The sequence below is a fragment of the Auxenochlorella protothecoides genome, assembly GCF_000733215.1.
Source record: "Auxenochlorella protothecoides strain 0710 unplaced genomic scaffold scaffold18, whole genome shotgun sequence".
Classification (NCBI taxonomy): Eukaryota; Viridiplantae; Chlorophyta; class Trebouxiophyceae; order Chlorellales; family Chlorellaceae; genus Auxenochlorella; species Auxenochlorella protothecoides.
In genome coordinates this window covers 290,737-307,557 of record NW_011934213.1, presented here as the reverse complement: position 1 = coordinate 307,557, position 16,821 = coordinate 290,737, and the positions used below count along the sequence as shown (strand labels likewise).

General features: G+C 62.3%; 9 protein-coding genes across 9 annotated transcripts; 6 read left to right on the top strand and 3 right to left on the bottom strand.

The window, feature by feature from the left end:
- Nucleotides 1-90: 90 nt before the first annotated feature.
- F751_1766 (Histone H3.1) lies at nucleotides 91-501 on the top strand (the record flags this gene model as incomplete). Its single annotated transcript, XM_011399473.1, has 1 exon — nucleotides 91-501. The coding sequence occupies one exon, from the start codon at nucleotides 91-93 to the stop codon at nucleotides 499-501; it is 411 nt and encodes a 136-aa protein (XP_011397775.1).
- Nucleotides 502-1,000: 499 nt separating this feature from the next.
- On the bottom strand, nucleotides 1,001-1,372 carry F751_1765 (Histone H2B.5; the record flags this gene model as incomplete). The annotated part of the gene is made up of 1 exon (XM_011399472.1): nucleotides 1,001-1,372. One exon carries the CDS (start codon nucleotides 1,370-1,372, stop codon nucleotides 1,001-1,003), a length of 372 nt encoding a protein of 123 aa, XP_011397774.1.
- A 268-nt stretch (nucleotides 1,373-1,640) lies between these two features.
- Nucleotides 1,641-2,110, top strand: F751_1764 (Histone H2A; the record flags this gene model as incomplete). The annotated part of the gene is made up of 2 exons (XM_011399471.1): nucleotides 1,641-1,761; nucleotides 1,854-2,110. 2 exons carry the CDS (start codon nucleotides 1,641-1,643, stop codon nucleotides 2,108-2,110), a joined length of 378 nt encoding a protein of 125 aa, XP_011397773.1.
- A 338-nt stretch (nucleotides 2,111-2,448) lies between these two features.
- F751_1763 (Translocator protein) lies at nucleotides 2,449-3,421 on the top strand (the record flags this gene model as incomplete). Its single annotated transcript, XM_011399470.1, has 4 exons — nucleotides 2,449-2,559; nucleotides 2,669-2,932; nucleotides 3,083-3,119; nucleotides 3,270-3,421. The coding sequence occupies 4 exons, from the start codon at nucleotides 2,449-2,451 to the stop codon at nucleotides 3,419-3,421; spliced, it is 564 nt and encodes a 187-aa protein (XP_011397772.1).
- Nucleotides 3,422-3,986: 565 nt separating this feature from the next.
- F751_1762 (Translocator protein) lies at nucleotides 3,987-4,765 on the bottom strand (the record flags this gene model as incomplete). Its single annotated transcript, XM_011399469.1, has 3 exons — nucleotides 3,987-4,013; nucleotides 4,120-4,473; nucleotides 4,619-4,765. The coding sequence occupies 3 exons, from the start codon at nucleotides 4,763-4,765 to the stop codon at nucleotides 3,987-3,989; spliced, it is 528 nt and encodes a 175-aa protein (XP_011397771.1).
- A 764-nt stretch (nucleotides 4,766-5,529) lies between these two features.
- Nucleotides 5,530-6,324, top strand: F751_1761 (hypothetical protein; the record flags this gene model as incomplete). Its single annotated transcript, XM_011399468.1, has 3 exons — nucleotides 5,530-5,595; nucleotides 5,801-6,103; nucleotides 6,268-6,324. The coding sequence occupies 3 exons, from the start codon at nucleotides 5,530-5,532 to the stop codon at nucleotides 6,322-6,324; spliced, it is 426 nt and encodes a 141-aa protein (XP_011397770.1).
- A 487-nt stretch (nucleotides 6,325-6,811) lies between these two features.
- Nucleotides 6,812-13,679, bottom strand: F751_1759 (Protein disulfide-isomerase like 2-2; the record flags this gene model as incomplete). Its single annotated transcript, XM_011399466.1, has 16 exons — nucleotides 6,812-7,064; nucleotides 7,400-7,500; nucleotides 7,680-7,786; nucleotides 7,937-7,994; nucleotides 8,158-8,354; nucleotides 8,477-8,603; nucleotides 8,852-8,937; nucleotides 9,096-9,442; nucleotides 9,542-9,573; nucleotides 10,468-10,899; nucleotides 11,063-11,321; nucleotides 11,585-11,824; nucleotides 12,077-12,313; nucleotides 12,516-12,771; nucleotides 12,893-13,262; nucleotides 13,509-13,679. 16 exons carry the CDS (start codon nucleotides 13,677-13,679, stop codon nucleotides 6,812-6,814), a joined length of 3,273 nt encoding a protein of 1,090 aa, XP_011397768.1.
- F751_1760 (hypothetical protein) lies at nucleotides 8,640-8,864 on the top strand (the record flags this gene model as incomplete). The annotated part of the gene is made up of 1 exon (XM_011399467.1): nucleotides 8,640-8,864. One exon carries the CDS (start codon nucleotides 8,640-8,642, stop codon nucleotides 8,862-8,864), a length of 225 nt encoding a protein of 74 aa, XP_011397769.1.
- Nucleotides 13,680-13,995: 316 nt separating the features above from the next.
- Nucleotides 13,996-16,748, top strand: F751_1758 (F-box/LRR-repeat protein 20; the record flags this gene model as incomplete). Its single annotated transcript, XM_011399465.1, has 7 exons — nucleotides 13,996-14,069; nucleotides 14,797-15,163; nucleotides 15,365-15,546; nucleotides 15,625-15,771; nucleotides 15,923-15,990; nucleotides 16,171-16,477; nucleotides 16,577-16,748. The coding sequence occupies 7 exons, from the start codon at nucleotides 13,996-13,998 to the stop codon at nucleotides 16,746-16,748; spliced, it is 1,317 nt and encodes a 438-aa protein (XP_011397767.1).
- Nucleotides 16,749-16,821: the final 73 nt, after the last annotated feature.

Below are 16,821 nucleotides of genomic sequence, written 5' to 3'. Positions count from 1 at the left end.
GGCGACAGCATAAATCCACGCGACGGGACCGCACTCCCACAAAATCTTCCAGCCTCCAAAATCCTTCAACATCAAAACACATCAAGAACAATGGCTCGCACCAAGCAGACCGCCCGTAAGTCCACCGGTGGCAAGGCCCCCCGCAAGCAGCTGGCCACCAAGGCCGCTCGCAAGTCCGCCCCCGCGACGGGAGGAGTGAAGAAGCCTCACCGCTACAGGCCCGGAACCGTCGCCCTGCGCGAGATCCGCAAGTACCAGAAGTCCACGGAGCTGCTGATCCGCAAGCTGCCCTTCCAGCGCCTGGTCCGCGAGATCGCCCAGGACTTCAAGACCGACCTGCGCTTCCAGTCCTCCGCCGTGCTGGCCCTGCAGGAGGCCGCCGAGGCCTACCTGGTCGGCCTGTTCGAGGACACCAACCTGGCTGCCATCCACGCCAAGCGCGTGACCATCCAGCCCAAGGACATCCAGCTGGCCCGCCGCATCCGTGGCGAGCGCGCTTGAATGTAGCAAGGTCCACTACGTCAAGCCATCCACCCACCACCTGGTGTTATTAAACACCACCTTCACTGGAAACGAGGAGTTTGATGTGTAGAGATTCGATAACAGAGCAAGTACAGCATAATTTGTTGATCGTCACTCTATATTATTTGTTGATCGTCACTCTAGAGAAGGCCGCAATGAGTTGTTCTGAGCCCACTCAATTTAACGAGACTCCTTGTACCTTCTGTGTGGCTGTGTACACTATGAGTCGCCCAGTGAAAGTTTGCCTGCCCAAACCAGATCTTGTGTGCTGTGATTCTAAGACCGTATGGTCCCCCATCTGCGGGAGACCTGCTCAATGTTCAGCAAAACTAAAACCTCTTACACTTGATGGCATAACACGAAAGTTTCTGCCCCAGGGTTTATTTTCACAACACTGCTGGCAAATCAGTAACTTTTGAGTTTCCAAAAAGGTGGTGTTGAATAACACCAGTGGGGTTGGTGGGTCGAGGCCGACCGCTTAGGCGGAGGTGAACTTGGTCACGGCCTTGGTGCCCTCGGACACGGCGTGCTTGGCAAGCTCGCCGGGCAGCACCAGGCGCACGGCGGTCTGGATCTCGCGGCTGGTCAGCGTGGGCTTCTTGTTCACGCGGGACAGCTGGGAGGCCTGGGTGGCGATCTTGTCGAACTGGTCCACGATGAACGAGTTCAGGATGGTGATGGCCTTGGAGGAGATGCCGGTGTCGGGGTGGACCTGCTTGAGCACCTTGAAGATGTAGAGCTTGTAGCTCTCCACGCTCTTCTTGCTGGTCTTCTTCTTGTCGCCCGCGGGCTTCTTCGCCGCGACGGGCTTCTTGGCCGACACGGGCTTCTTGCTGGCGACGGGAGCCATTTTTGGAGTTTTGGTTGCTGGTTGAGGAATAAGGCAGGGGAACTTGAAGGTTTGATGTTTCAAAAGACGGTCTTCGTGGATATATACCAACCTCATTGCACACCTATCCGTGCGTCAGGACTTGAAATGACCCACCGGATCGGTCTGCGCGACCAAAAACTAACAACGCGCTCGGAGTATAAAGGCGAAGGACATTGACCAACCAGAACACAAAATCCTCCCGATCCCAAAGTCTTCAATCTTCCCACACACCAAAAACTCTGCAATCATGTCTGGACGCGGCAAGGGAAAGACCTCCGGCAGCAAGGCCGTGAGCAAGTCCTCCAAGGCGGGCCTGCAGTTCCCCGTCGGGCGTATCGCCCGCTACCTGAAGAACGGCCGCTACGCTGGTGAGTGCATGTGTCGTTGGTTCATTCTGTCCGAGACACAGACTTGCAAGCTGTCCGTTATTGACCCTCCTACCCCTCCGCTCCAATCACAGAGCGCATCGGTGCCGGTGCCCCCGTGTACCTGGCAGCTGTCCTGGAGTACCTGGCGGCCGAGGTGCTCGAGCTGGCCGGCAACGCCGCTCGCGACAACAAGAAGACCCGCATCGTGCCCCGCCACATCCAGCTGGCGGTCCGCAACGACGAGGAGCTGTCCAAGCTGCTCGCCGGCGTGACCATCGCCGAGGGCGGTGTGCTCCCCAACATCCAGTCGGTGCTCCTGCCCAAGAAGACCGGCAAGAAGGACGAGTAGTCGCTCAGCACATTTCAAATCTAGAACAACTGGTGTTATTTAACACCACCATCTCTTTGGAAAGCCTGGACCCATTGCCAGGGTTGCATGCAGAAACTTGTCAAAGAGTACTGACAGACAATATGATTGCGTACAATAAATGCGGCATGGCCAAAAAACTGCTCTTGACCAGAGCAAGGTGATAAGTTGGACATATATGATTTTAATTACAACTCGGGTGCAGTTCTGAAAGTTCTCTGCTCGCCCGATGTCGGGAGCTGCGAGGAATGTGGCTCTTTCCCCCTCCCGACGATCAACTCAACCATCGCCATGACGAGCATCACACTTACATTGTCGCCATGTTCGGAAGCCGCGCATTCTCGTTCTTCTCATCCTACTTTCCACCCCAAAGACCCTCCAGGGTATCCTCCGACCGGCCTCGGGGCAGGATGACCAACCTCACGGCTCTGGTGGGACACCATGGGCGAGGGGAGGGCTCGATGGTGCATGCGCTGCGTGGCACTTGAGTGCACAGCCCCTCGCTGCAACACCACGTTCAAATCTCTGTCCGTGTGACAGGCTGTGGCCGTCGGCGTGCCTCTCGGCGCCGGGCAGGCCCTGGGAATCTGGTCCGCCCCAGACATCAAGGACTGGTACCCCAAGCTGCAGAAGCCTTCGTGGACCCCTCCCGTCCTCTTCTTCGGCCCGGCATGGAGTGTCCTGTACACCCTGATGGGCTTCGCTGCCTACAGGGTGTGGCAGGCCGGTGCTCCTCCCCTGGCCATGGGGCTGTACACCCTGCAGCTGGTCCTGAACCTGGCCTGGCAACCCCTCATGTTCAAGGTGCGTCGGGCAGGCAATGGGAAGGATCAACCGTATCAAGTCTTGTCCAGGATCCTGTGAGAAGATCAGACCCTGGGGAGGGAAGAAGTCGGCGTCACAATGTGATGGTATCACCGATAGACAAGCCCCTTCCTACGCTTTGCTCTACAGGCACACGATCTGCGTGCTGCGTCTTATGACATCACAGGTGAGCTCCTTGCAGTGATGTTATCCGTGGCAGGATTGGGGGCATGATATTTTCCAGTGTATGTGCGGAAAGGAGTCTTGCAAATTCCTCTCCTGGCAATCTTGACTCCTCCACCAACTCCCCACCCCTTTCCTCACTGTGTATCAACAGCTCTGCTGGTTGTCTTGGCTGCCACCATCGTCGAGTTCCGCAAGGTGGACCCTGCAGCCAGCACCCTGCTGCTTCCCTACTTTGCTTTCTCGGCCTTTGCCGCTGCACTGACGTACGCTTTCCGCCAGCGCAACCCGCCCAAGGTGGATTGAGGAAGGAAGTAGGATTTTATGGTGACGCTGGGGCGCAGTACGCCATGGCGTCTTTTCGGTCCCCCTACCGCTTCGCTCGACCACCAAGACTTTCCTTGCACTGTTGGCATACTTTCACTGTGCAAATTCGGAAGTTCTCACTGATGCTTTTCCATGGTGTGAAGAACCTGCCAGTCTGACAATGTCACTCGGTAAGATCTGGTCATGAGGGAATGCAGTGGGGTTCAGTCGCTGACTGGACTGTGGATTCCAGGGAGGGAGGGTGCAGGTGTCAGGATCTAACACAGTGTCCACCTTTCATGGTCATCACTGCGGTACATAGTGGTTCCCACTTCCCCATGCCTGAAGGACAATGCACAAACCACCCTGCGAAGCAACTCCTTCTCCTGACTAGAAGCTTCCCTGACATCAGAGTAGCTTGCATGGACGCCCGTGATTCGAATTAGATTACAGAACATGAACTTGTCAAGGCATTTACAATGCAGAGTGGTATCGCCTGGTGTCCCGTTTGCCCCTCTACATCCGATTCCTGTGCCCATGGCGTGAGGGCTCTGCTGCTCCTCCTTCAGATGACCTTGGGGTCGGGGGGTGCCTGAGAGGAGCAATTGGGGGGATGGTTTTGGGTCTTCAATGATCACGCAGCCATCTTCCCCCAGGTACACCAGGCCCCATGTTTTTCATTCCACATAGATACGTACCTGGCCCGAGGGGTTGTTGGCGGCGAGATTGTAGTTGAGGGCGGCGGCAAACGTCACCCAGGCGAGGTAGGGGTAGAGCAGCTGCGCGGCGACAGGGTCCACCTTCTGGAACTCGTAGATGGTGGCCGCCACCATCCCCACCAGGGCGGTGATGTCCACGGCGGCCACACCCAAGGCCTTGGCCCCGAAGAAAAGCGGGGACCAGGCAAAGTTCAGCGCCAGCTGCGCGGCGTAGAGGCCCAGGGGAAGCTGTCCCCCGCCCGCCTGCCACACCCGCCAGGAGGCGTAGCCCATGGCGGAGTACAAAGCCGTCCACACGGGACCAAACACCCAGGCAGGGGGGTTCCAGGAGGGCTGGAGGAAGGTGGGGAGGGGGGAGGGGGAGATGAGGATGCATGGCGACATGCCCTGCTGGGGGGAGCTGATGCTTGCAAGATTGCCCAGGACTACCTCCATCGTGTGGCCAACCACATCCACCTGCACCCAAACGGATGCTTACCTTCTTCAGGGTCTTGTACCAGACGCCGCGGGTCTCATCCTTCAGGGCGAGACCGATCAGGGTGCCTCCCGCAAGAGGCACCGCTATCGAGGCAGCCTGGCGGTGGGAGGTGGGGTGCGAGATCAGACTGATGAGTGCATGGATCATAGTGAGACTCTCCACATATTGATTGGCAGATCAGCGTGCTTCCTGGGAGTCGGGAACACCTGAGGCCACCACGCATAGGGAAGGGACACCGACCCACACACGCACCAGTGTCGACAGGGCAGGACCCATGCTGCCAAGCTGCGTGAGGTAAAACTAAGGTATGTTTGAATGAATATTATTAAGGCACCCGAAGACGATGGAAGTCGGTCCTCGTTCAGAGCAAGGGGCAGCATGCGTGGTGGTCTTATCGCCACGCCTTCGCCCTAGCTCCAGCTCCGTGCCCAGTACAGTATTATGAGTAGTGAAATCCACATTTTTGGCCTTGCCCTAGACAAACCAAGATTCAGAACAACCCCTCTGAGTTTTTGTTGAAAACGCGGTTCATTTCTGATCCAGGGCTGGTCCCCTTGTGCCAGAGTCTCTCCATGTATTGTACTGGGGGCACGGCTCCATGCGTCCCGGGGGCAGCGTCCGGGGAGCGCCATGAAAGAAATGTGAGCCTCACCACCGATGATCCACACACACTGTTGCGCCCTTGCAGCTCATTGCCACCACTTGAAAGCCTTGCACGATGCGAGCCCTGCAGATTCGCCCCTTCGTCGCGCCCTGCTCCAGTCACCGGACGCGATCCAGGAGGGCCCCGATCCCCTCCGCATCCCATGGACCCGGCGAGTTTGAGGGGTCCAGGAGGGTCGGACGCGAGGCTAGCCCCTGCCCCTGCCCACGACAGCATGCATGGCCCGTAGTTTATACTCCAGTCTGGAATGAATCCGCATTCCCCCCAGTACTGCTGCATTTCTGTCTGCATCCGGGTGGCTGGCAGCCCTCAGGTTGGCTTGACCCCATTCTGGCAGCACCTCATTCTCATCATCACCCGGCTCACACCCTCCTCGATTCCGTGCAGATGTCGTTGCCAAGCTGCTGCAAGGTGCTAAGTCCCTGGCGTCCGCCACCGCCGCGGCTGCGCTGCTGCTGACGCTGCCGGCCCTCCCCCTGCAGCCCGCCCCCGCCGACGCGCGCGTCATCCTGTACAAGCCCGAGGTGCGCAACCTGGCCACGCCCGACCCCGCCCCCGCGGCGAAGAGCCCCGCCGCCGGCAGTGCCACGGGGTCCAACGCCCCGGCCGCCGCCCCCCTGGCGCTGCCCAGCGCCGAGGGCGTCGACTTCCGCGTGCTGACCCTGCCCGTGGTCGTGGCCGCCCTCTTTGGCGGCGGCGTGGCCTGGTACATCCTGGACCCGGGTTTCAGGCTCCTGCTCAAGGAGGGCGCCCTCAAGGACAGCAACGAGTACGCGGGGTACGAGAAGGAGCTCAAGGAGGGGCGCCTGCCCAACTCCCGGGTGAGCGTCGGGTGGGGTGGCATGGGGGGCCTTGAGATGCCGGGATGGGAGCAACACGCAGTCGCGCACATGCACTGGGGCAGTGGCTGGGCCAGACGGTTGTCGGATCTCCCTCCGACATCTCACCAACTGACGAGAGCATTCCCCACCATCCCTTTGCACAGGGCCAGTACAAGACCACGGTGCAGACTCGGCAGATGAAGGCCGGGAACAAGGGGTGACCGACCGAGCCATCCCCTTTTTTTGGAAGCCTGCTTGCAAGGAGAAGAAGAACACTGATATTTTGAAGCTGCAAGAGAAAGCGCGTGCCCTCACACAACAGAGAGGAAACGGGGGAGGGAGGGAAGGGGGAGGAGGGAGACGAAGGTTGTGGGTGCGGGGGCCTCGGCACACAAGGAAGCATCAGATTGGCTCAGCTCTGCCAAGTGTGTTTGTATGCGTAATGCGCAAGCAAGCACACTGACTTTATGTTGGGTGACCCTTGTTCAGGCATGCCAGTACCGAAGCTTCTGTTCCTGGGTCATGAGAAGACATGCCAACATGTATGCCCTCGGGCCGGCGTTTCCGACTGGTCCGCCTCAGTGACTGGAGCGCTCATCGCATGGCGAGAAGTCAAAGTGGTGCAACCACTCATCTTCGCAAGGCAAGCACCAAGGTCTGCTCTGGCCTGCGCTGCCGCAGGCCCGCCTCGCTCCTCCTCCGCACCCCTCACAGCTCCTCCTTGCCCATGAGGTCCTCCAGTGAAAACTCTTCCTCCACCTCCAGGACCCCCTCCTTCCCATCCCAGGGGTCGGTTGTGGTCAGGGCAGCCAGGGCGCCGGTGACAGGCTCCACCCGCTCCTGCCCCGTCCGCACCGAGTTGATGAACTCCAGGACATTAGCGGCCTCAAAGGCGCTGCGCAGGCTGGAGAACTTGCCCTTGGCCGGGTTGACCGCGACGAGCGCGGGGTAGCCGTACCCCCTGTGGGGTGAGATTGGTGAGGAGCTCGTTCAGTGGGGTTGGGATGCACAGCAGATGGGAGGCGGCGGCATGTCGATCGGTCGAGGCATGCATCTCAGGTGTGGACGGCGTGTGCATGCAAAAGGCCAATGCTGGGCGCAGGTGAGCCAGGGCATGGAGTCACGGGCATGCAAGGTCCCAGAAGGATGTGGGCAGAGTCTGACAAGGGGGCAACAATGTGCCGCATGGGGTCGAAAACACTTGCCCACCCTCCCCTGACTTTTACCCTCCTGAGCCGGCGATGCCCCCCAACCTCCCTGCCCCTCCTCTCCACAGCCTCCGTCCCTGCCACTCACCCGATCCCAAAGTTGGCCTCCAGGGCTGGCTGTGACCCCCCGGCCGCCCACAGGAAGGAGAAGGGCCTGTCCTTGAACTTCTCCGCCAGAGTCTTGAGCGCCTGTGGGTGGCGAGGTGTGGCAACTGCTCTGCGGCTGCATTGCAGCGCACATGGCCATGCAAGGGTGTGGGTGCATGCGCCGAGCCCTCTCCTCAGCACCATGTGCCCCACTCATCCTCGGGGCATGCACGCACAACTCATCACTGCACTGCCCCCCCACGGACCCACAGGTCGCCCACCTCGATGGCGTCGTTGCGCCCAGCAGCGCCCGAGTCCAGGATGTCGGGGAGGAAGGCGATCACACACAGCTGCTTCGCCTTGAGCTCGGGCACGCCCGCGTCCTCCTCTGCACGCGTGTGTGTGGGCGCGGGGGATTGGGAATCGCCTCACTGCAATCCTCCCAGGGGTTGCAGAGCCAAAGGGAAGGGGCTGTGCATCCAAGGCTGCGCACCCGTCCAGACCACCACCCCTCTCTCATGCGTGCCGAGACATCAACCTGCTGGGTGGCCGACACAGGCCTCCTCCCAGATGTGCTGGTCCACCAGCTCCTTCACCTGCGGTCAGGGAGGGGGCATGGACCATCAGCATTCCAAGGCGCCAGCCAACATGCCCAGGAGGGGGGCGGGCTGAGCGCTCGAGTCCGCCCGACAATCGCAGTCACCCAGACTGGGGGCGAGCAAGCTGTCATCACGCCCTCCTCACACACCGCCTCCTCACCTCCGGGGGCGGGGCCGTGGCTGCCCAGCGAGCCAGCGCAAAGGCCTCCAGGGCACCTGCGTCCCTGGCACCCTGGTACGCCTCGGCCTGGGACTCCCCAGTGGCAAACCAATTGATGGTGGGGAAGCCGTGGGGGGGGGGGGGGGGGGAGGAAGAGAATGAGGTGAGTGGCCCCATGGCCTTGAGTTTGATGCGGTCTGGTGCTCCGGCCCCGGTCCCTCGTGAGACGAGGGCCCAGCCAGACCAGGCTGCATGGTCCACCCCGGGATCTCCACGCGCCCCTCGCGTCCCGGGGTCGATCCCCCTCGCCCAGCCTCACCCTGGATGCCAAACTCCGCGCAGGTCTGCTTGGAGACGGTGCAGTCGACGGCGGCGACGCCCACCTTGCCGCTCAGCCTGCGCGCCAGGTCGATCCAGTCCGCCTTCAGCGCCTTGCAGTGGCCACACTGCGAGGAAGGGGTGTGCATGGCCCTTGATCATGCATGGCTCCGCCGTCTGATGGACATGAGAGGCACGGGGACCACACCCCGCACACATGGCCACGGCGGCCATGGGCTGGCTCTGGCCAGCCTGGCGCACAGGGCCTCCGATGGACGGTGTCTTTTCCAAGGACAAGGCTAGCTCACCCATCAGCATCAGGTCCAACCCAGCACTGCTTTGAGGAGCCAAGGGGCTTGATGCGGAATAGACTCACCCATGGGGCATAAAACTCGACGAAAAACGGCGTGCCAGACTCTGACAGTGCCTTGTGGAAGGTATCATCCGTCAGCTCCACGACGTCTAGCAGGGGAGAAGGTGAGCGCGAGGTGTGAGGTCAAGCGAGGGACGCACGCCTTGTGCAATAAAAGAAAGCTGGCACAACCCCAAGCCGTGCACAGGGTTGTCACCCACCCAGCCACCCGCAAGTGCAACTTCTTGCAGTGCATCAGCCCTTCCACCTGTGCCCTTGTAAAACCCAGGCTCCTCTGGGGCCTGGCCAGCCTTGGCGTTGGCGCTCGCCCTGGCACTGGCGCCCTGCTTTGGGCCGCCGGAGGCTCCATCGCCGCCGCCCAGCCGCTTGTCAGCCACCTTGGCGGCCTGCTGCATGGCCCAGGACACGATTTCTGCCGCCGTGCGGCCGCCCTTGTACTCCACAGCGCGGGCGGGCTTGCCTTGACCCCGGGAGACCAGGAGCTTGATGGTGGGGAAGCCCTGGATCTTGTACTCCGCCCCCAGATCCTTCTCAGAGTCCACATCCACGGCTGCCACGGTCAGCATGCCATTCAGGGCAGTCGCTGCCCTCTCCCTGGATGCTCAGACAGGGTAGCAGGCGGGGTTGCTCTTGTTTGGATGTTCATGATTGTTGGAGCACCCACATGCCAGGATCCCCCACTGCCAAACTCACCACTCGGGCTTCAGGTTCTTGCAGTGTCCACACTGCATGTTGTATGATTGTGAGGATTGGTGCTGCAGGCGGTTTAAATCTCTTCATTATCGTAGGCAAGAACACAGACTGCAATAAATAGACAGAGCTGTCTCCGCTCACCCATGGCGCGAAGAACTCCACGAGCAGGACCCCACGAGTGTCGAGGGCTTTCGAGAGTTTTGCGGCATTCAGAACCTTGACTGAACTGGATGCATCGTACAGAGCCTGCACCGAGAGGACATGCGAGGCTAGACAGATGGCTCCCAGCACCGCGAATACCTTCCTACATGATTTTGCCATGATCTCGCCAATCCGATCACGGATGAATGTTAGGAATTTACAGGATACTTGATGTATTGTTAACTATCGTCGTCGCATCACTCGAGAGGTTTCCGTCACAGCGATGGGAAAAACACAATACGTGTCAGGGGCTCAGCACGGGCGTAGCATGGGAACCATCCCTCAGTCCATACATTGAATGCTTGCTGCAAGCGGGAGGAGTTTTGATTTCGCAGACTGTAAAACCCCCGAGTTCCAGACGTCACAGTGTCCTGAAGCGCAGGATGGCATCTTTTTGTACAGGAGCATTTTTCCATATTGCTGTGGCCTGGCACAGCAGAAACATAAACTTGGTTTACAGTTTGCCTGCTCTTTGAGTTGGCCGCCCCTTCCCTGCAACGTCTCGCCTCCCCTTGCCGGTTCTTGTCGGCGTTGCCAGCGTCTTGCAGGCCAACCGGCCCGCTTTGGCAAGGATCGGGGTCAGCACCTGCCTGGTCAGCTCCTGGCAAGTGTATAAATGGGGGAAGAAAGGGCAGCCGGGGTATGAGGAAACATCGAACAGAACTCTTGCCGAACCTGAGATAAAGTAAGGTGCACATCAAACGTGCACGCCATCTGTGACTCACTGTGAGGGATGCAGCGGCAACAGGCTGCGGCGGCTGCCGCGCCTCGCTCAGCAAGCGTGCTAGGCGGACCAGAGCCACGCAAAACAGCTGGAAGCCCAGCCTGGCAGGCTCTGCCGAGGGCAAAGGTGGTACAGCAGACGCAGAGGCCGTGACGGGGGAAGGCTCTGCGCCCTGCTGAGCTAGAGCATCCGTGCCAGGCTCCGCCGACCCGCCGGGCTCCTCACAACTGCCCTGTCCCTCTGCCAGCCTCGAGAACAGCTCCAGGGCGGCCTCTCCCGTCGCATTCTCTGCGCCAGGCTTGGCTGTGGAGGTGGAAACCCCTGACTCTTTCAGGAATGCGGTCCAGCCCTGGATTCCCAGCTGGGGCGGCCATGCCTTGGCAAACTCGCGGTCATACAGGCAGTAGTTGAGGAAAACCGAGTGCAGGTCCGCCTGTGCTTTGTGAGAAGGGGTGGGTGTTTGAATTGTGTGCATTCTGACTATAAGATGGTAACTGATAGCCACGCCGTCGGTCCACATCTTGCATGTCCTGCTCGGCAAGATTCAGGGCAGGCGCGCTGTGTTCCCCCCTTTCAACCCACTCCAAGACACCCACCTGCCAGGTGTGAAGCAGCTGAGTCAGGGAGTAGCGCTCGCCGTGGTGGTCGGCCTGCAGCTGAAGCTGGGGGTCCAGGAACTGGAGGACCTGCCAGAAGCGGACCTCTGGCCTCGCTGCCTCGGCCGATAATTGGTTGGCGCGGAGGAAGCTCGCATTCCCGTCCCCCGACACCATGTGGGCCAGCCCCGCCGAGGTCAGGGCGGTGTGGTACAGCACTGCCTGCCGCTTCATCGCATCCACACCGATTCTCTCCTCCCTGTGCGTTTTGGGGCGGGGCAGGAGTGAAGAGAGGAGATTGGTGATCTTGAGGGCAGGGTGGAGCAAGACAAGGGTGGGGGATAAAATGGGGCCATGGGCATGAATTGGCAGAACCCTCACTGCAAAGAACGATGACCGTACGCGTCTTTCCTCCAAGGAGCACTGCAGAAGTTGCACTGCGGTGCGAATTCTGTGGGGAAAGAGTGCTGCGCCGCGCGGTTTCTGACCCCAACCCCTCTCCCCTTTGTCAAACTCAATCACCGCGCTGCATGCCTGAGCAGGCGCTGGGCTTCTGCGGCCTCCGCCCGGGCGCGCACCGCCTCCTCCTCGGCCCCACGCTGGGCGCGCTCCGCCTCCCGCAGCGCCTGCAGTACCACGCCCCGCTCGCTCTGCAGCTGGGCCCTGAGGTCATCCCGGGCGGCGGCCGCCGCCGCACCCACCACCTTGGCCGTCTCCAGCTGGGAGGAGAGGGCTTCCCGCTCCTGTACCAGCTCCCCCACCCTGGCGATCAGTGAATCGGTTTGAAAGTAGGGTGGTCTGGTGGTCTGAGCTGGGATTCACCAGGGAGGTAAGTTCGTCTGCAAGCATGTCTGCTGACTTCCAATGGCGCCCCGTGCGCACATTGACAACGATGCACGTACAGGCAAGCAGGGTCTCACTCTACACAGGTAACCCCTCCCTAACCCTGTCTCCCTCTGCAAAACCCAGCCAGCAGCATTCCCCCCCCACACACAAGGTAGAATTTCCTCTCACTGTGATCTGGCGGCCTCAAGGTCGGCCTGCAGGTTGGTGGTCAGCGTGTCAAAGGCCTGCGTGGTGACGTGCCGGTCGTGCTGCAGCGCCCTGATCTCCTCCACCAGCCGCTCGGCCAGCTCCGACTTGGCCGCCAGGTCGTCCACCACGCCCACAAGTTGGCGGGTGAGGTGGGAGGTCAGCACCGCCCCACCCTTGACCATGGAGTAGGGCAGCAGGCGGCGGGTCTGCCGGGCCCTGCTTGTTTCAGGGGTGGGAAGGACAAGAGGAGCCTGGTAGCACTGGGGCATCTTGACCAGCAGCTACCATGGGTCCAGCACAGCGCGGCCCCGCCAGGCAGGCCGCCAAAGCTTGCAGGATCTGAGCGTGATCCACCGTGTGCAACAACCCAGCTGCCATGCATTATGGGCAGATTTGCCCCCCCCCCGACGCAGCTCACCTATCCCGCTGCAGCCCCGACACACCAGGGCTGCCGCCATCCAGCCCTGGGGAAAGCGCGGGCTCTGCCATGTCCTGCCTGCCCAGTTCGGCCGCCCACGCCTTGCCCAGCGCCTCTGCACGACTCTGGTCCCCCCGACTGCCAGGCGGCGGCACTGTCGGCGGCCGAAAGGCCGCGATCTCGGGCTCCCCCTCCCAGGAGGCCTCCGCGGTAGCCGGCAGGAAGTTGGCCGACGCCCAGGGCTCGCCGCCACGACCTGGGAGGAGAGGTGGTGGAGAAGATCAGGGTCTGTCCGGGACAGAGGCCAGCGTGCCCAGAACAGCGTCCCAAGCCCGGGTCCCCCTCATCAGCTGCACGCATGACGCGCACCGCCCGACCTGCCGTGCTGGACGCCCAGTCGGCACGCAGGACACCCAGCAGGCACAGCGCGCCCGTCGCGTCCCGTGCGAACTCGCAGACCAGGGAGCGCAGGGAGGCACCGTGCGCCCTCTGGCAGTACTGCGCCAGGTGCTGCACGGTGCGGCGGGCGGTCATTTTCAGGGCGGGGTCAACGGGCCCTAGGCCCCGGTCAGAGCCCTCGGTGGGGTCCCTGGGGGGATCGTCGGGGGCGGGGGCGGCCCAAGCGCCGCCGGGGGGAGGGCTATACCGCAGGCTGAAGCGACGCTGGTGCGTATGGCAGGAGGTGCAGGTGCCGTCGTTGTTGTAGGTGGTGATGTAGCGCAGGTCCAGCAGGGGCTGGAAGTGGGCCTGGGTGGGGGAGGGCAGGCGAGGGGGTTGGAATGAGGTATTGGATGGGGTGGATGTTCTTCCGGGGGGGGCGGATTGTTTGGCCACAGCATGGGGTGGGGGGACCTGGCCAGGCCATTGCGGAGGGAGGCAGCGGGGGCCAGCCCTTGCTGAGAGGGTAGGCTGTGTGTGTGTGTACTACCGCAGCACAGGCGGCGACCTCGCACCAAAAGAAGGCACCACGCATCAATCCCTACGCCCCCGCACCTGCAGCATGTAGGGGGCGTTGATGCCCAGGCGGCCCAGCGAGTCAGCCAGCGTCCCCAGCGCAGCCCTGCTGAGGAGGCGGGGGACCCCATCCGCACCCCTCGCCACAGCCACGTATGGTGCGTCTGGATCCGGGGAGCACTTGAGGAAGTGCCGGACGATCTCCTCCATGCTGAGCCGGGAGGGCTGCTGTGACTGGATGATGCCATCCTGCATGCATGCAACTTCTGGTGCCTCAAGGTGCGTGTCTTTGCCCATATGGATATGTGTTCCGCCAGGTAGAAAGCAACGCCAAGGATCGCCCATTTTCATCACTCACCCTGTCTGTGGACAGCCAGGCAATGGGGGTGCCCAGGCGGAAGAGCACGGTCTGGGGAATGCGCAGACGCAGCCGAATGCCCTGATCCTGCCGTCATCGACAGCGGGTACGCTATTGTGTGAGGCCATGATGTACTCATCAATCGCCATGCCATGCCAGGCGCCAATGATGCCCGCTCGAGATTCATCCGCCATCACCCACGGACGTACGTTACTCAGTAGGGTGTACAGCGAGAACCAAGAGTTGCCAGATCTTGTCGAAGGATCCATGTGTAGATCTACACCAGACCTATCCAGTCGGACGTGCTCGGCAGCGAGGAGACAGCTTTCCTCGCCACCGGCATGTGGACATGTCGAGCCAACCCGCTCTTGACAGACAGGCCATGGCCTATACCATCCCGCACTTGAGAGTATACGCTTTCATTTTAGACCCCAACTAGATCTTGAAAGGTCCATCTGCTCCGCCTCAAGACATGACGACACATTGGAGAGCCGACTTCAACCTTCCCAGCACGCATCGCATGGACACGACAACACAATCGGGCGGGGATCCCTTTACGAGCCGGAACATGCCGGCATCGAGCATAGGAGTTGGCAAGAAACATACAAATAGAATCCTGCAGTGAATCTTCAAGTTTTGAGGACGGTCGCTGAAGGCGTGTCTCACATCTGACCGCTGCTGGCTGAATGTACTGAAGTGGAGGGGATACCGGAGCTCACTCGGATCATGCCGCCCAGGAGGAGGGCCGCGGAGGCTGCCGCGGAGCAGCCCAGCGCCATCCAGCGGACAGACGATGAGACGGGGGAGCCGCAGGACCTGGGAACCGCTCGCGCCCAGGCCGCCCAGCGAGTAGCACGCAGGCGAGACATTGGCATGGGCTGCAGCTGAGGGGATTGAGTCCCACTCTACTACACGGTGTCACTGTTCCTGACGCGGCCCTGCACTGCCTCACCCCCCCAAACTCGACAGTCGGGCCGCCCACTTTGCCCACTTCTCGGCGGAGGGCGACGCCCCCGCCACGGGTGGCGAGGCCCATGTAGGAGGCACGGACGCCCGCCACCTGGGCCCCTGGAACAGCGCGGTGGAGCTGGCAGAGGCCCGGGGCGCGGCCCTGGAGCGGAGACAGGAGAAGCTCAGGGAGGCTGCAGGCGCGGCGGCCGCCGAGGAGGACTGGCGGCCGGCCCGCGACCCGAGCCTGGGGCCCAGGTGCGATGGGGCCGTGCCGTTACTTTCCGACCTGGCCTTGGACCAAGTGGTGAGCAATATCGAGGACGTGGAGACGCTGGCGGGGCTGCCCTACATCCTCAAGGTCAGGGCTCAGGGTGCTGTGGAGGAGGTGGGGCGTTGGTGGGGTGCGGCATCTCACTGGCCGGGGATGTCCATGCCCTGAGGCAGGAGGCAAGGCGATAGCTAGGTGCAGCTTCAAGCAAGGGGTTGGAGGGTCTTCAAATGACCCGCTTTTACCTCGCAACCTGCATGCCAGCCTGTGGTCTTGATGACAACCTCCATCTCCCTTGCCCACCACATTTGAGAACAGACCAGGATAGCGCGGCAGGTGTGCGCGCGACGTGCCATGTCAGCGCACGCAGTGGAGCTGCTCACCGGCGACCAGCCGGACGAGCTGGTCGTCGCCGACTGCACGCTGCTGGAGCCAGTGCAACTTGAGGCGGCGCTGCTGCGCGTCGCCGGGCCCCGGCTGGAGGTGGTCGACCTGGGCCTGTGCGGGCGGGGCATGACCGACGCCACCGCGCGCCGGCTGGCGGCCGCGGGGCCCTTCCCCGCGCTGCGCACGCTGAGGCTGGCAGGCGCATACCGCCTGGGGGACGAGGGCCTGCTGGCGCTGCTGCGGGCCTGCCCCGCGCTGCGCACGCTGGGCCTGCCGGAGAGCTCGCGCCTCACCGGCCAGGCCCTGGAGCGCTGGGCGGAGGAGGGCCCCGGCCTGGAGTGAGTTTGCCAGGGAGGGGTTGGGGAGAAAGGGGGGCAGGGGGGAGGGCTGCAATGAGGCATTCGAGGTGTGTAGCCCCGCAACCACAGCGGCTTGAGTTTGGGTAGGGTCGCTCAAAGACATACCTCCACATAATTGACATCCATACAGGGAGCTGGACATTGCCGAGGACCGCGGCATGGACGGGCGACTCCTGGCGAGGACCCTGCCGCGGCTGGGTCCCCTGACGTCAGGCGCGCCCAGAGGAGTGTTGCTCACATATGTTGCGGTTTCTAGGGAGGCAATCGCCGCGCTTTGCCACATGACAATCGACCACCACAAACCCATGTTTCCTTGGCCCTCTCCCACCTCATCCCTCCCTCCCCTCACTCCTGCTGCCACCAACTCAAACCACACAGTGGTGCTGAGCGGCTGCGACATCCCCGTGGCCGAGCTGCTGGGCGAGGCCGGGGTGCTCCCCACGCTGCGCGCGCTGGGCCTGGAGCGTTGCGCGGGCGTGTCTGACGCCGCGCTCGCCTCCCTGGCGGCCGCCCACCCGGGCCTCGAGTCTCTGGACCTGGGCGACTGCGCGGCGCTGACCGACGCGGGCGTGGCGGCGCTGGCGCAGCACTGCCGCGTGCTGCGCGTGCTGAGCCTGCGCCGCTGCCAGCGCGTGGGCGAGGAGGGGCTGGAGGCGGTGGCCGCGCTGGGCACGCTGCGCACGCTGTGCGTCGCGGGCGTCCCCGCTGCGGGGCCGGGCCTGGCGGCGGCGCTGGCGGCGCGGGGGGCCAAGGCGCTGGAGACCCTGGACGTGAGCTGGTGCAGGGGCCTGCGCGACGGCAGCCTGGGCCGGCTGGTGGAGGCCTGCCCCGGCCTGCGCCGGCTGGAGGTGTGGGGCTGCAGCCAGCTGACCCCAGCCTTCCTGCACGGGCATGGCGGCCACGACCTGGAGCTGGTGGGCAGGGGGGAGGCCCTGCGCCCCGTACTGACCATTTGAGTGAGATATTATTCCGGGGAGGGGGGGGGGAGCAGGCACGCTGCGTCGTTCGGCGCTATACAACGAAAGTCTT